The sequence below is a fragment of the Salmo salar genome, chromosome ssa10 (genome assembly GCF_905237065.1).
Source record: "Salmo salar chromosome ssa10, Ssal_v3.1, whole genome shotgun sequence".
Taxonomy (NCBI): domain Eukaryota; kingdom Metazoa; phylum Chordata; class Actinopteri; order Salmoniformes; family Salmonidae; genus Salmo; species Salmo salar.
This window is the reverse complement of record NC_059451.1, coordinates 55,280,092-55,297,626: the sequence shown is the minus strand read 5'-3', so window position 1 is coordinate 55,297,626 and position 17,535 is coordinate 55,280,092. Positions and strand designations below refer to the sequence as shown.

Here is a 17,535-nt window from a genome sequence, read left to right as displayed (position 1 = left end):
GCAAATAGATCTAAGGAGTCAATTTATAATTACTATTTTATACATTTTACCTTTTATTTAACTAGGCAAGCTGAAGCTTGTAGTAAACGTAATACTTAAAAGGATTCTCCAGATTTTGGCATTGAGGCCCTTTATCTAATTCCCCAGAGTCAGATGAACTTGTGGATACCATTTTTATGTCTCTGCATGCAGTTTGAAGGAAGTTGATAACATAGCGGTAGTGCAGTTGCTAACTGATGTTAGCGCAATGACTGGAAGACTATGGTAGCAGATACCAAGACTTCTAGTCATTGCACTAACGCAAGTTAGCATTGGCTTGCGAAACTACCTCTAACTTTCTTCATACTGAACACAGAGACATAAAAATAGTATCCACAAGTTCGTCTGACTTTGGTGAAGTACATAAAGGGCATCATTGTCAGAATATCAAAGTTTTCTTTTTACACTATGTAACATCATGGTACAAGGTGACATCATGCTAATAGTATTGATACTGATATGTGGCAGAGTGGTGAGTGACGAAGGAAAACCATGTTATCAGTAGGTGTACAGACGGTACTGGGGCTCTTCTCAGAGGAAATCACATGGACACTAGCATGTCCTTTATGCTTCTTTATTGTAATAATGTTATAGCTTGTACTATACATCTGACTACCTGTTTCTAAGATTGGAAAGTTTACTGTAGGCCTACTTATTGCTTTCTCTTTAAATAATAAGAGCTGTTACAACTATTCACAAAGAACACAAAGGTATTCACACTCAGAATAAAATGCGCTTACAGTACAGCCATCCCTTACTATAACTTCATATCAGCAGACTACATTACTATAACTTGATATCAGCAGACTACATAACTATAACTTGATTTCAGAAGACTACCAATTATTTAAAAAATATTTTTAAAAAGAAGGTACCGTGAAAACAACTACTACTCAAAATCAAAAATCTCTGCCTCCTTGTCTTTCCAGAAAGTGAAACTCCTGTCTATGTATTTGCAAATCTCATCATTGCTGAAACTGGAAATGTCTGTTCCTTGTTTAATCAGAGCCCCTTCATCTGGTGTCGGGGTTTGGAGGATGACTTTGGGCACAGGCCTGACCTCTGGTAGGAACTGTTGTTTCTCTACCTCTGGCAGTTCAGACTGAGTCGTTGACACGTTCCCAAAGAACTTGACCTTAATGTCCTCGAAGCCGTCCTTCCACTCACGGTTCCCAGCCTCGATGTCCATCATGACGGCCTTGTGGAACTCCCGGATGCTCTCCCAGGTGAAACGACCAACGTGATCAAACACCTCAAAGCACAGCAGGTGTCTCATCTTCCTCTCGTCCGCGGGGAGTTCGAGTTCCAGGATGTGGAAGTACCCCAGCATAAAGAGGTCAAGGGTCAGGCTGTCATAGTCCACCATCGCCCCGTCCACCTTGTGGAGGAATTAGAATGAGATTCAGAATCACAATCAGTTTGTGTGTGTGTAGAAAGTGTCTGTGTGTGTGTATAAAGTGCAGAATGACCTTGGGGAGGAACTGTTCAGGGGAGTATGGTGCCTGCTGCCGGTGGAGACGGCGGATCTGTCGAGATGGAACGCTGGAGATCATGCTCCTCCAATCACCAATCATCTTGTTGATGACACTCCTCTGTTTGAAGAAATGTCCCAGAGGCATCTGAGATCCCCTCTGTGGTCCGCTCCCATCTGTCCCCCCAGGTTTACCAACAACCTCCTCCACACTGGCTCTTCTCTCCGCCTCTCTGGTCTTCAGAGTCACCGTGTAGGCTGACTTCTTCCAGTGGCCCAGGAACAGCACCACGATACGTTCCTTCCGTAGACTGGTGGTTTCCCTAACGTCGGTCATGCTGTCATCATAGGCTATGCCTGAGTCACTGTTCTGGTCAGCTTCAGGGGCTGGGTTCATCTCTTTTGGCTGTTCCTGTGTTCCTCTGACCTTTAACCCCAGGCCTTCCTCCTGTATGGTTGACATCGCGGGGACCTCTTCTTCTGATTCTTCTTCATGACCTTCAAAGTTGGACTTCAGATTCCGGACAGAAACCCCAAACTGTTGGATCTCGGACTCGATCTTCTCCCTGCGCCCTCGGGTAGAAGTAGGTCTGTCTGGGGTCTGGGAGAACACAGTGGATAGCTCTGTGTTGGGCATCTTAGAGTACGGCCCGTCTGCCAGGTTGGCCATCAGCAGGGACATGCTCTTTACGATGCCTGAGATGCGGTTGCACCACACGGGCAGAGGGACCTTAATTAAGGGATTACAATGGAAATAAGTCATTGACTTCATTGTGTGATTCTAGAAACATAGTTCATGTTTATAAAATAGAATTACATATGTAATTCAATAGGATCTCTGTGGTATATACACTGTTTAATTATTTTGTTGTCAAATAAACTCAAACCTGAGACTCCTGGTTGGGGTTTCTGAACTGAGTGCTGGCTGTGATGTTGACGATGGGAGCTGGCAGGATGGTCCTGAGCTCCTCAGCCAGACGAGCTAGCTCTGTCTCATAGCCTTCACAGTTTTTCTGGTTGGACACGCTCTGGATCTGCTTCTCCAGGTAGATCAGGTCATCCTCGGTCAACAGCTCTCCAAACGGGCCCAGGATAGCGTTGTGGGCCTGGGAGTACCTCCAATTCACCGCTTTGGAAGTGCTGGTCCCATTCTCCTACAAAGGTGGAGGAGACACAGTACAGAGTTTTTTAATATACAGTACACGTCATATCACTGACATACACACGGTGAGGGAACACAAGAAATGAGTAGACTTAATCTGGGTCTGAGAATCTGTCTCTTTATGTCCTGATTGGTGTAATGACTACGAATAACATGCCAGATCTATTGATGTGACCATACAGCATCATGGGTTATCCAATCAGAGCTGTGACCGTATTGGAATATGAAATCAGAGTGCCTCACCTTCCTCCTCTGGTCCTCCTCATCCAATAGCCTGGCCTGTAGCTGACGCACCATGACCTGTCTCTTCCACTCAGCAATTGGCCGACCCCGCTCGTCATGGGTGGGAACCAGGTAGTCAATATCTGACAGGTTGGCCTCTTCCGTGGGCAGAACTACCATCCTGTTCTGTTGGTGACGAAACAATATCAACACCAATTTACCATCAGTATAACAGCTTGTTGTATTAGTCCAATATGGAGACTGAGCTGGACAAGATGGGTCTCTCGTGGGACAGGGCAGAAACTGTGACCAAAGACAGACTCCAGTGGCAGAAGATTGTTGCTGCCTTATGTTCCACACCAGACAAAGAGGACTAAGTAAGTAAGTATTAGTCCAAGTAGAGAAATATCAGAAAGAGAAGTGATGTGATGCTTACTGCTTGTGCTACAGCTACTGTGGTTATTTCTGTCTGTTTCAGAGATGTGATAGATTTCATGTTGTCGAGGAACTTTTTGTCACCGAGCAGGTTTTTGCCAGCCAGGAGATTTTTGTCAGAAGCCTTCACCAGATCGACAGTTTTTACCTCAGCCTTTACCAGTATCTTACCCTGTTTAAGACAAAGAGAGTTAACATTCATTCCGTTATAACCAGCTTGGTGGTCTAAGAACATGAATTTAAAAAACAGAAGAGGAAATCTGATGTAAGTGTTTACTGCGTGTGCTGCGTCAGCTGAAGACTTAATTTCAGTGAGGAGCTTTTTGCCACCAAGTGTAACGTTTTTGGTCAGATCAACAGTAATCACTTCTTCAGAAGGTTTGTTCCGACTGATTCCGTCTGCGGAAAATGTATGTCTCACCACCATTTTACTCTGTTGAAGAAAGGCAATACCGCACATCAGTTAAAATAACTTGGTCAAATAGACCTACTAATCCAAGAACAGAAACAAGATATCAGAGAGTGGAGAGTAATTACAGCATTTGTTGAAGCTTCTGGAGACTTAATTTCACAGAGGAGTTTTTTGCCACCGAGCCCAAGGACGTTTTGGGTCGGATCAACAGTAGACTGTTCAGAAGGTTTGACTTCTTCTGTGGAAAACGACACCATCTTACTCTGTTGAAGACAAAGCTATATCATTCATCAGTTACATACGGTGTCCATATTAGGACAGCCTCAGACACAGCAGGACTTGTTTCATTATCAGGATGTCCTAATACGGACACCATAATTATAACAGATAGGAGTATTAATACAAAAACACAAATATCTGAGGAAGAGCAAAGAGGAAATCCAATGTAAATCCAATGCAATGGATTTCATCAGCATTATACAGTGAGGGAAAAAAGTATTTGATCCCCTGCTGATTTTGTACATTTGCCCACTGACAAAGAAATGATCAGTCTATAATTTAAATGGTAGGTTTATTTGAACAGTGAGAGACAGAATAACAACAAAAAAATCCAGAAAAACGCATGTCAAAAATGTTATAAAATGATTTGCATTTTAATGAGGGAAATAAGTATTTGACCCCTCTGCAAAACATGACTTAGTACTTGGTGGCAAAACCCTTGTTGGCAATCACAGAGGTCAGACATTTCTTGTAGTTGGCCACCAGGTTTGCACACATCTCAGGAGGGATTTTGTCCCATCCTCTTTGCAGATCTTCTCCAAGTCATTAAGGTTTCAAGGCTGACGTTTGGCAACTCAAACCTTCAGCTCCCTCCACAGATTTTCTTTGGGATTAAGGCCTGGAGACTGGCTAGGCCACTCCAGGACCTTAATGTGCTTCTTCTTGAGCCACTCCTTTGTTGCCTTGGCTGTGTGTTTTGGGTCATTGTCATGCTGGAATACCCATCCACGACCCATTTTCAATGCCCTGGCTGAGGGAAGGAGGTTCTCACCCAAGATTTGACGGTACATGGCCCCGTCCATCGTCCCTTTGATGCGGTGAAGTTGTCCTGTCCCTTAGCAGAAAAACACCCCCAAAGCATAATGTTTCCACCTCCATGTTTGACGGTGGGGATGGTGTTCTTGGGGTCATAGGCAGCATTCCTCCTCCTCCTCCAAACACGGCGAGTTGAGTTGATGCCAAAGAGCTCCATTTTGGTCTCATCTGACCACAACACTTTCACCCAGTTGTCCTCTGAATCATTCAGATGTTCATTGGCAAACTTCAGATGGGCATGTATATGTGCTTTCTTGAGCAGGGGACCTTGCGGGCGCTGCAGAATTTCAGTCCTTCACGGCGTAGTGTGTTACCAATTGTTTTCTTGGTGACTATGGTCCCAGCTGCCTTGAGATCATTGACAAGATCCTCCCGTGTACTTCTGGGCTGATTCCTCACCGTTCTTATGATCATTGCAACTCCACGAGGTGAGATCTTGCATGGAGCTCCAGGCCGAGGGAGATTGACAGTTCTTTTGTGTTTCTTCCATTTGCGAATAATCGCACCAACTGTTGTCACCTTCTCACCAAGCTGCTTGGCGATGGTCTTGTAGCCCATTCCAGCCTTGTGTAGGTCTACAATCTTATCCCTGACATCCTTGGAGAGCTCTTTGGTCTTGGCCATGGTGGAGAGTTTGGAATCTGATTGATTGATTGCTTCTGTGGACAAGTGTATTTTATACAAGTAACAAACTGAGATTAGGAGCACTCCCTTTAAGAGTGTGCTCCTAATCTCAGCTCGTTACCTGTATAAAAGACACCTGGGAGCCAGAAATCTTTCTGATTGAGAGGGGGTCAAATACTTATTTCCCTCATTAAAATGCAAATCAATTTATAACATTTTTGGCATGTGTTTTTCTGGATTTTTTGTTGTTGTTATTCTGTCTCTCACTGTTCAAATAAACCTACCATTCAAATTATAGACTGATCAATTCTTTGTCAGTGGGAAAATGTACAAAATCAGCAGGGGATCAAATACTTTTTTCCCTCACTGTATATCATTTTACTGTATTAGTTCAAGAACAACAAAACAGAAGCGTTTGGCTAAAAATCTGTAAAAAATATATCTGAGGAAGAACTAACTGCTGCAGCTGGTGAGGATTTCATTTCACAAATTAGCTTTTTTCCACCCAACTGAACTTTGGTGAGATCAACAGTCATCTCTTCCGCTACTATCTTATTCTGTAGAAGACAAAGAAGACCAACTATTTATAAGTATAACAGCCTGGTATATCATCCTAAAAACAGAAAGAGACATAGCAAAGGGTGAGGTAATGTGATGCTTACTGTTTGTGTTGATACTATCTCTGATTGTTTCAAATGAATCATTGACTTCATTTCTGTCAGGAGCCCTTTGTCACCGTTGATTTTACCAGCCAGGTTTTTGTCTGAAACCTTGGTCAGATTGACAGTTTTCACCTCCTTGCTGCTCTGACTTAAAGTTTTCACAACTGAAATAAAACAGTGACAGATATGTTTGTTAGTGTATGTTTTAAACGAGAGCAGTGTTAAATAAATAAATGAAGTAGAAATAGAGTGCAATACTGGTATAACACTAAACTGGTAGGGTCGGGACGATGCCAGTATTGTGATAGTCGTTAGTATCGTTGCAAGGAAACAAAACATGAAGTGGATTGACCTTCTGTAGGAATACAAGCCTAATGTTGGAAACAAACATATTATGTTGTCATCCAGAATCACATGTATTTATTTCCCAAGCTATAGCACACAATATTTATTTTGGTTTTCAAAGGACTAAAGTATTTGGTCTGCTTTGTGTTTTAATTTTTTGCCATCGAAAAAATATTGGGATACTGGTATCATCACAGCCCTGCTAACTGGTGTTACCCTCACCTGTTGATGCCACTATAACATGTTGTACACTGGAGATGGCAGATGGTTGTGGTTGAGAGGAGGATGAGGTGGGTAGAGGAGGTTCAGGCGGAGGAGCAGGGTATCGAGCCTGAAGGGACTCCTCTGTCTCTGGTTGCTGGGCAGGAAAACAAAGAGATGGTACATCTTTGGGATATAGGATATGCTGACATGGGATATACAACATTTCCCCATCAGCCCTGGAATTTGAATTGGCACCCCACTGGGTACTGGCCCGCCTCTCAAACCTTGAGGCTATGTGATATATAGAGACAAATAATCACTGACAGTAGCTAGGTTAGAAGCTAGGTTAGTAGATAGGTTAGAAGCTAGGTGAGTAGATAGGTTAGTAGATAGGTTAGAAGCTAGGTTAGAAGCTAGGTTAGTAGATAGGTCAGTAGATAGGTTAGAAGCTAGGTTAGAAGCTAGGTTCGTAGGTAGGTTAGAAACTAGGTTAGAAGCTAGGTTAGTAGATAGGTTAGAAGCTAGGTTAGAAGCTAGATTCGTAGCTAGGTTAGAAGCTAGGTTAGTAGCTAGGTTTAAAAGCTAGATTAGAAGCTAGGTTAGTAGCTAGATTAGAAGCTAGGTTAGTAGCTAGATTAGAAGCTAGGTTAGTAGCTAGGTTAGTAGCTGGGTTAGAAGCTAGGTTAGTAGCTGGGTTAGAAGCTAGGTTAGAAGCTAGGTTAGTAGCTAGGTTCGTAGCTGGGTTCGTAGCTAGGTTAGAAGCTAGGTTAGTAGCTGGGTTAGAAGCTAGGTTAAAAGCTAGGTTAGTAGCTGGGTTAGTAGCTGGGATAGAAGCTAGGTTAGTAGCTAGGTTAGAAGCTAGGTTCGTAGCTAGGTTAGAAGCTAGGTTCGTAGCTAGGTTAGTAGCTAGATTAGAAGCTGGGTTAGTAGCTGGGTTAGTAGCTGGGTTAAAAGCTAGGTTAGTAGCTAGGTTAAAAGCTAGGTTAGAAGTTAGGTTAGTAGCTAGGTTAGAAGCTAGGTTAGTAGCTAGGTTAGAAGCTAGGTTCATAGCTAGGTTCGTAGCTAGGTTCGTAGCTAGGTTAGAAGCTAGGTTAGTAGCTAGGTTAGTAGCTAGGTTAGAAGCTAGGTTAGTAGCCAGGTTAGAAGATAGGTTAGTAGCTAGGTTAAAAGCTAGGTTAGAAGTTAGGTTAGTAGCTAGGTTAGAAGCTAGGTTAGTAGCTAGGTTAGAAGCTAGGTTAGTAGCTAGGTTAGTAGCTAGGTTAGAAGCTAGGTTAGTAGCTAGGTTAGAAGCTAGGTTAGTAGCTAGGTTAATAGCTAGGTTAGAAGCTAGATTAGAAGCTAGGTTAGAAGCTAGGTTTCCATCAAATTTGCGACAGGTTTTCATGTGAATATTCTAAAATGTGCATAAAATAATATGCACATTTTCCCACCAGAGATGTGTTTCCATCAAACAGATATATTGCGGATAAAAGTCTGTGTGATGACCTAGTGCACATAAAGATAATGTTTGCGGTTAAATTCCCATGTACCGAATGAAAAATACAAGGAAATTGGTTTCCAACGCATTTTAAACTCTGATAGTTTTGTTATATAGCAAATGTGCTCACTCTGATCTTGGCACGTGCCAACAGCTCACATACACAGTACGGGTAGGCTAGCAACATATTGCGATTATTATGGATAAGAGCAATATTATTTTTCTTTGTCAAATGGCAGCCAAGCATCGATCATCATGTCACCAGAATAAGACCCTCGATATTTATTGGAAAGGAGCATCAAGCTCATCACCTTGCACATTCACCACCCTGTGAAGTGGGAGAATGAAGCCTAGAGAGGAACCAGACTCAGAGGGGAAGCCCATCTAGAGAGGATCCAGACTCAGATGGGAAGCCCATCTAGAGAGGAACCACTTGGAGGGGAAGCCCATCTAGAGAGGATCCAGACTCAGATGGGAAGCCCATCTAGAGAGGAACCACTCGGAGGGGAAGTCCATCTAGAGAGGAACCAGACTCAGAGGGGAAACCCACCAGAAGCCCATCGGAAAGCCAACCATCAACTCAGTATCATACTGTCAATATGTCAGCCAATCACCTTTAAGCTCTCCATATTTGTTTTGTTGTTATTGTGGAAGTAGTCCAGGCCGGGGTCGCTAAGGCGACGGTAGTAGTCCTCTTTACTGGGCTGCCACGCCACAGCCTGTCTCCCCCTCACATCCTCCTCTACCGGACCTAGTTCTTCTATTGGCTGGTCTGCTGAGAAGGGCTGGGAGGGGGACAGAGAGAGAGAGAGAGAGAGAGAGAGAAGATCGGAGAGGTACAATGAGTTCAGAACAGTGTAGAGAGGAGAGGAAAATAAAGAAATAGAGGATTAGGGAGAGGAGAAGAAAGAAACAAACCTTGCATGTATTGGCAGGATTTCAACCCCTGTGGGGATGATGCAGGATATATGGAAGCATTTAGATCTCCCCTAATGAAGCTGTAATGTCCTAATGGAGGCCATGCAGAATGCAGATCAAATTCTGCTCTCCAAGGACAGGATTAAAACCCACAACGGCTGTGTTCCAAACGGTGCCCTATTCCCTATGTAGTGCACTACTGTTGACCAGAGCCCCTAAGGCTCTAGTGTACAGTATAGGGAATAGGGTGCCATTTGGAACACACTAAACATCAAAGGCAGGGCTGATACGCTGCAGAACACTATTGTGCTTTGTCTCCAAGGAGTGGTCCCAGCCATTTCCTCACTCACGCCACTTTGATGTGGAACATCCACAAATACGCTGTGACACTGCGGCATCGCTCTTACTGCAGAGTTAACTTCAAGATGGTGCGGACAGACAAGGTCACCCTGTCCCTAACTCCTAGCCGACTTTGCAGTATTTTTGTTGTTGTGTTATTTCTTCCATTATTTTCTCAGAACGTTTTCTTCCATTATTACCTATAGTCTAAAACAACTTATGGTTATTAGAATGGCGATCACCAATGTTTCGACCAGAAATGTGACTTTCATGAAGTGGATTCTTTGTTCATACCCCCAGAGGCATTTCCACTCATCTCAGGGCCTGCTCCAAGACGCCGCCGACGAAGAAGAGGAATACGGAGTGAGCATTTAGTCCGACTCAGGAGGCGTTCATACTATTCACCGCATACGAGTATATTACTCGCTAATGTTCAGTCCCTGGACAATAAAGTAGACGAGCTCAGAGCGAGGATCTCCTTCCAGGGAGACATCAGGGACTGTAACATACTCTGTTTCCGGAATCATAGCTCTCTCCGGATATACTGTCCCCGTCCATACAGCCAGCGGGGTTCTCCATTCATCGCGCGGACAGGAAGAAAGAACTCTCTGGGAAAAAGAAAGGCGGAGGTGTATGTTTCATGATTAACTATCATGGAATACCTCACTATAAAATGCAGACTTTTCTTTTGTCTCTCCAGAGAGAATTCTCTTCGGTCATTGTCACGGCCGTGTATATTCCCCCTCAAGTTGACACCGCGACAGCTCTCAAGGAACTACATTGGACTTTGTGCAAACTGGAAACCGCATATCCTGAGGCCACATTTATTGTAGCTTGGGACCAATAAAGCAAATCTGAGGAAAATGCTACCAAAGTTTTATCAACACATCGCTTGCACTACTTGTTCATCAAGAAACTCTTGACCATTGCTACTCCCCCTTCCGGGATGGCTAAGAAGCCCTCTCCTGCCCTCCTTTTGGCAAATCAGATCACGCCTCCACATTCTGCTCCTCCTTTCCTATAGGCAGAAACTTAAACAGGAAGTTCCTGTGGTAAGGACTGTTCAATGTTGTTCTGGCCAATCAGAATCTATGCTTCAAGATTGTCTTGACCAAGCGGACTGGGATATGTTCCGAGTTGCCTCTGAGAATAACATTGACGTATACACTGACTCGGTCACAGAGTTCATCAGGAAGTGGTATAGAGGATGTTATTCCCAGTGTGAGGATTATTCTAACTAAAACCTCCTGGATAGATGGCAGCATTCATGCAAAACTGAAATCGTAAGCCTGATTACCAACAACGACGAGACAGCCGACAGGGAGGAGGTGAAGGCCCTGGCGGAGTGGGGCCAGGAAAATAACCTCTCCCTCAATGTCAACAAAATGAAGGAGCTGATCGTGGACTTCAGGAGGTAGCAGAGAGAGCACGCCCCCATCCACATAGAAAAGCTTAAAGTTTCTCAGTGAGCACATCACTGACAACCTGAAATGGTCCATCCACACAGACAGTGTGGTGAAGAAGGCGCAACAGCACCTATTCAACCTCAGGAGGCTGAAGAAATTCGGCCTGGCCCCTAACACCCTCACTAACTTTTGCAGATGCACCATTGAGAGCATCCTGTCTGGCTGTATCACCGCCTGGTACAGCAACTTTAATAATGTTTACATACTGTTTTACCCACTTCATATTCAGTACCAGTCAAAAGTTTGGACACACCTACTCATTCAAGGGTTTTTCTTTAATTATAATAATTTCTACATTGTAGAATAATAGTGAAGACATAAAAACTATGAAATAACACATATGGAATCACGTAGTAACCAAAAAGGTGTTAAACAAATCAAAATATATTTTATATTTGAGATTCTTCAAAGTAGCCACCCTTTGCCTTGATGACAGCTTTGCACACTCTTGGCATTCTCTCAACCATGAGACTATGAGGTAGTCACCTGGAATGCATTTCAATTAACAGGTGTGCCTTGTTAAAAGTTAATTTGGAATGGAATGTCTTTCCTTCTTAATGCTTTTGAGCCAATCAGTTGTGTTGTAGGGGTGGTATACAGAAGATAGTCCTATTTGCCATTCTCTCAACCAGCTACATGAGGAACGTATTTCCAACAGTCTTGAAGCTGTTCCCACATACACATGGAGGAGGAGGTGTGATGGTCCTTTGCTGGTGACACTGTCAGTGATTAATTTTTAATTAATTCAAGACACACTTAACTAGCATGGCTACCACAACATTCTGCAGCGATATGCCATCCCATCTGGTTTGCACTTATTGGGACTATCATTTGTTTTTCAACAGGACAATGACCCAAAACACACCTCCAGGCTGTGTAAGGGATATTTGACCATGAAGGAGAGTGATGGAGCGCTGAATCAGATTACCTGGCCTCCACAATCACCCGACCTCAACCCAAATGAGATGGTTTGGGATTAGTTGGACCACAGAGGGATGGAAAAGCAGCCAAGTGCTCAGCATGTGGGAACTCCTTCAAGACTGTTGGAAAATAATTCCTCATGATGCTGGTTGAGAGAATGCCTAGAGTGTGCAAGACTGTCATCAAGGCAAATGGTGGCTACTTTGAATTATCTAAAATCTATTTTGATTTGTTTAACGCTCTTTTGGTTACTACATGATTCCATATGTGTTATTTCATAGTTTTGATGTCGTCACTATTCTACAATGTAGAAAATAGTAAAAATAAAGAAAAACCCTTGAATGAGTAGGTGTGTCCTATATAGTGCCTTGCAAAAGTATTCATCCCCCTTGGCGTTTTCCTATTTTGTTGAATTACAACCTGTAATTTAAATGGAATACTTTCACAAGCCACTGCATACACACACTGAGTGTATAAAACATTAGGAACCTCTTCCTAATATTGAGTTGCATCCCCTTTTACCCTCAGAACAGTCTCAATTCGTCAGGACATGGACTCTACAAGGTGTCAAAAGCGTTCCACAGGGATGCTGGCCCATGTTGACTCCAATGCTTCCCACAGTTGTGCCAAGTTGGCTGTATGTCCTTTGGGTGGTGGACCATTCTTCATACACACGGGAGAGTAGAGGCTGTTATAGCAGCAAAGGGGGGGCCAATTCCATATTAATGCCATGGTAGGTGTCCACATACTTTTGGTCATGTAGTGTACATTTAGCCCCTTGCGAATTGAAGGAAAATTATGAAACACAGAGAGATGAAAGATACATTTAATGTTTTTGAAAAAAAAATCTTGGTACATTATTTGGCGAAGCCTAGGTTCCCTTGACATCCATGAATACACGTCACTGCTTCCAATGTCGTTTTAGAGAATTTGGCAGTACATCTAACCGGCCTCAAAACCGCAGACCACATTTATGGTGATATGGGGGCGAGCGTTTTGCTGATGTCAATGGTGTGAACAGAGTGCCCCATGGTGGAGGTGGGGTTATGGTATGGGCAGGCATAAGCTACGGACAACGAACACAATTGCATTTTATCGATGGCCATTTGAATGCACAAAGATATCTTGACGAGATCCTGAGGCCCATTGCCGTGTCATTTATCCACCGCCATCACCACATGTTTCAGCATGATAATTAACAGCCTCATGTCGCAAGGATCTGTAGACAATTCCCGGAAGCTAAAAATGTCCCAGTTCTTCAATGGCCTACCTACCCACCAGACATGTCACCCATTGAGCTTGTTTGGGATGCTCTGGATCAACAGCATGTTCCAGTTCCTGCCAATATCCAGTAACTTCACACAGCCATTGAAGTGGATTGGGACAACATTCCACAGGCCACAATCAACAACCTAATCAACTCTTTGCGAAGGAGATGTGTCGCGCTGCGTGAGGCAAATGTTGGTCACAGCAGATACTGACTGGTTTTCTGATCCACGCCCCTACCTTTTTTTTTAAGGTATCTGTGACCAACAGAAGCATATCTGTATTCCCAGTCATGTGAAATCCATAGATTAGTGCCTCATTTATTTATTTCAATTGACTGATTTCCTTATATGAAATGTAACTCAGTAAAATGTTCAAAATTGTTGCATGTTGCGTCAGTATATTATCCTACCCCTGGCCTAGTTAATCAACACAGCATTGTATCAAATAAATCCATAGCAATCAACAAAATCAATAAGTAACTTACGGCTCAGACCCGAGTGATGCTACGTCCTTCAGTCAGTCAGTTAGTTAGTTATCCAGTCAGTCAGCCCTCAATGATGAAGATGTGACAGAATCTGCCGATAGATCACACCCAGTCAGTCAGCCAGCCATCCAGCCTGCCAGGTAACCAGGCAGCTAGCCATTCAGTCAGTCAGTCAGCCATCCAGCCTGCCAGATAACCAGGCAGCCAGTCATTCAGGTAGGTGTTTGACACCCCCATGAACAGACAGCTAGCCTCCACACTGCCCAGAGGGCCGTCCTGCCAGCCAATAAACAATAACACTGATCGGAGAATGGTGTTAATTATTAAGGTGTAGGATGGGATGGCCGGTAATGTCCCTAATGTAGGACAAACCAATAGCTATGTTGTTGTGGCACCGCAAAAAGGAAGAGAACTGTCCCAATGGCATCCTATTCCCTTTATAGTGCACTACTTTTGACCAGGACCCATAGGGAATAGGGTGTCATTTGGTACGATACCTAAATCTGTCAAAGCTGCTGGAAAAGAGACATTTTATACACAAAATGTATGTGGACACCAATTCAAATGAGTGGATTCGTCTATTTCAGCCACACCCGTTGCTGACAGGTGTATAAAATCGAGCACACAGCCATGCAATCTCAATAGGAAAACATTGGCAGTAGAATGGCCCGTACTAAAGAGCTCAGCGACTTTCAAAGTGGCACGGTCATAGGATGACACCTTTCCAACAAGTCAGTTCGACAAATTTCTGCCCCAGTCAACTGTAAGTGCCTTTATTTTGAAGTGGAAACATGTTCCGGCTGATCATTATCTCTGTTTCAGCTGTTCATTATCTCCGTTTCAGCTGATCCTTATCCCCGTTTCAGCTGATCATTATCACTGTTCCAACTGATCATTATATCTGTTTCAACCCATCACTATCCCCGTTTCAGCGTTCATTTTCCCGGTTTCTTCTGTTCATTATCTCCGTTCCAGCTGTTCATTATCTCCGTTCCAGCTGATCATTATCTCCGTTCCAACTGATCCTTATCTCCGTTCCAGCAAAACATTATCCCTGTTTCAGCTGATCCTCACCCCTGCTTCAGCTGATCCCCATCCCTGTTTCAGCTGATCCTCATCCCTGTTTCAGCTGATCGTCATCCCTATTTCAGCTGATCCCCATCCCTGTTTCAGCTGATCCTCACCCCTGCTTCAGCTGATCCCCATCCCTGTTTCAGCTAATCCTCATCCCTGTTTCAGCTGATCGTCATCCCTGTTTCAGCTGATCCCCATCCCTCTTTCAGCTGATCCTCATCCCTGTTTCAGCTGATCCTCATCCCTGTTTCAGCTGATCCTCATCCCTGTTTCAGCTGATCCTCATCCCTGTTTCAGCTGATCCTCATCCCTGTTTCAGCTGATCCTCATCCCTGTTTCAGCTGATCCTCATCTCTGTTTCAGCTGATCCTCATCCCTGTTTCAGCTGATCCTCATCCCTGTTTCAGCTGATCAGTACCCCTGTTTCAGCTGATCCTCATCCCTGTTTCAGCTGATCCCCATCCCTGTTTCAGCTGATCAGTACCCCTGTTTCAGCTGATCCCCATCCCTGTTTCAGCTGATCCCCATCCCTGTTTCAGATGATCCCCATCCCTGTTTCAGCTGATCGTCATCCCTGTTTCAGCTGATCCCCATCCCTGTTTCAGCTGATCCTCATCCCTGTTTCAGCTGATCCTGACCCCTGTTTCAGCTGATCCTGACCCCTGTTTCAGCTGATCCTGACCCCTGTTTCAGCTGAACCTGACCCCTGTTTCAGCTGATCCTGACCCCTGTTTCAGCTGATCATGATTTATGTTTCAGCTGATGGATGTGAAGGCCCTTTCTTGACTTTCCAATGTAAAAAATTAATAAAACACATTTCAAGATGTCCACTGTATTTGTGTGTGAATGAAGAGCGGAAGTCCTAGGCTGTGTCCCAAATGGCACCCTATTCCCTATATAGTGCACTATAAAGAGAATATGGTGCGATTTGGGACAAATCCCTCAATGCGTGCAAAATAAACCCAACACCACGAGGTTGTTTATTTGCAGCTGTTTCTGAAGGAGAGGCACTACTGCCGGTAAGAGGTGAGCAGAGCTGCTGGCTGGCTGACTGACTGACTGGATAGCTGGATGGCTGGCTGACTGATTGACTGACTGGCTGGATGGCTGTAGCAGAACGCTAGCTAAATAAGGAGGAGGGAAGATGACCTCTTTAGGAGAAAACCAAACATCAGGAAATGCCTAGCACGCAACTCTCTGGCCACTAGGCCCGTTAAAGCTGCTGATCGGAAACGAGACGAAGTGACGGACAGACACTTTAGAATGAACAGAAACACTACAACCCTGTGAACTACACGGACAGAAACCCTACAACGCTGTGAATTACACAGTGCTCTGTGAACGTGTGACACTAAGGGACGTGTAATTAAAATGACGTATTGGATTTATACTGCAAGGTTTTTCACAGAACTACTGTTCGCAATGCCTTCAATTTCATGGGATTAAATAGATTAAAAAGTACAAGCATTATCCTTGAGAGTTCACACTTTACACTAGATTCTAGAGTCTTTGTTGAGAACATTTCACTAAAGCCCTATTCTAATCTAAACTAATCTGCGGAGAAAACCATTCCACCATAACATGATATGCTATGTGTAATGTGTGATCTGGAAACAGAACGTGACACACAATCAAACCGAGGACGACGTGTGTTTGATGCCAACATGACATCCTGCGCCTGAGGGATAGAGTTTCCTGTTCCAGGCTTCACAACCACGGTAAAAATGATGAAACCGAAGCCCTCAGATCTCATAACCGGCTCAGGCCCCTAGGCCAGGCCCTCTACCCGCCACCTGAGCTTCCTATCTGGGGTAACCGATAGGCCCCAGGGGGATCACGGCGGCTCCAAACCACAGCTGCAACACTGCAACGCCAGCGGCTCCACAGTTAATTAGCTGTCCCATTGTTAACAAGAGGAAGGAGGATTATTTTAGGTGGAGTGGGAGGTGAAGCTAACCCCGTCAGCCAAGCCTCGCTGGGTACTCTCCAAATGGCACCCTATTCCCTATATAGTGCACTACTATTGACCGGGGCTGGCACCCTATTCCCTATATAGTGCACTACTATTGACCGGGGCTGGCACCCTATTTCCTATATAGTGCACTACTATTGACCGGGGCTGGCACCCTATTCCCTATATAGTGCACTTCTTTAGACCGGGGCTGGCACCCTATTCCCTATATAGTGCACTACTATTGACCGGGGCTGCACCCTATTCCCTATATAGTACACTACCTTTGACCAGGGCTGGCACCCTATTCCCGATATAGTGCACTACTATTGACCGGGGCTGGCACCCTATTCCCTATATAGTGCACTACTATTGACCGGGGCTGGCACCCTATTCCCTATATAGTGCACTACTATTGACCGGGGCTGGCACCCTATTCCCTATATAGTGCACTACTATTGACCGGGGCTGGCACCCTATTCCCGATATAGCGCACTACTGTTGACCAGGGCTGGCACCCTATTCCCTATATAGTGCACTACCCTTGACCGGGGCTGGCACCCTATTCCCTATATAGTGCACTACCCTTGACCAGGGCTGGCACCCTATTCCCTATATAGTGCCATATAGAGAGCACCTGGCCGTCTCCGTCAGCATCGTCGCCCCTTCATCCTCACTCTATCAACTCTGATCCTCTAGTGACTAAATCATGTTTCTATGGGCTGCTGACACAACACTGGGTAGCTATGGGCTGTCAGGTAGGGCTGCTGTTACTGTGAAGGGGACACATCACTGGGTAACTATGGACTGTCAGGTAGAGCTGCTGTTACTGTGAAGGGGACACATCACTGGGTAACTATGGGCTGTCAGGTAGAGCTGCTGTTACTGTGAAGGGGACACATCACTGGGTAACTATGGGCTGTCAGGTAGAGCTGCTGTTACTGTGAAGGGGACACATCACTGGG

The 17,535-nt window shown here is 44.5% G+C and overlaps 1 protein-coding gene across 1 annotated transcript in view; it reads right to left on the bottom strand.

Moving 5' to 3' along the window:
* Window positions 1-597: 597 nt before the first annotated feature.
* espnla (espin like a) overlaps window positions 598-17,535 on the bottom strand; it is a 30,006-nt gene continuing 13,068 nt past the window's right edge. Inside the window, exons 6-15 of the mRNA XM_045688712.1 lie at window positions 8,763-8,933; window positions 6,690-6,825; window positions 6,092-6,286; window positions 5,919-5,926; window positions 3,867-4,004; window positions 3,331-3,762; window positions 2,916-3,080; window positions 2,398-2,664; window positions 1,509-2,240; window positions 598-1,417 (exon numbers count right to left, since the gene is read on the bottom strand). Coding sequence (XP_045544668.1) covers window positions 929-1,417; window positions 1,509-2,240; window positions 2,398-2,664; window positions 2,916-3,080; window positions 3,331-3,762; window positions 3,867-4,004; window positions 5,919-5,926; window positions 6,092-6,286; window positions 6,690-6,825; window positions 8,763-8,933 — 2,733 coding nt within the window. The 3' untranslated portion in view covers window positions 598-928. The remainder of the gene's footprint in view (window positions 1,418-1,508; window positions 2,241-2,397; window positions 2,665-2,915; window positions 3,081-3,330; window positions 3,763-3,866; window positions 4,005-5,918; window positions 5,927-6,091; window positions 6,287-6,689; window positions 6,826-8,762; window positions 8,934-17,535) is intronic.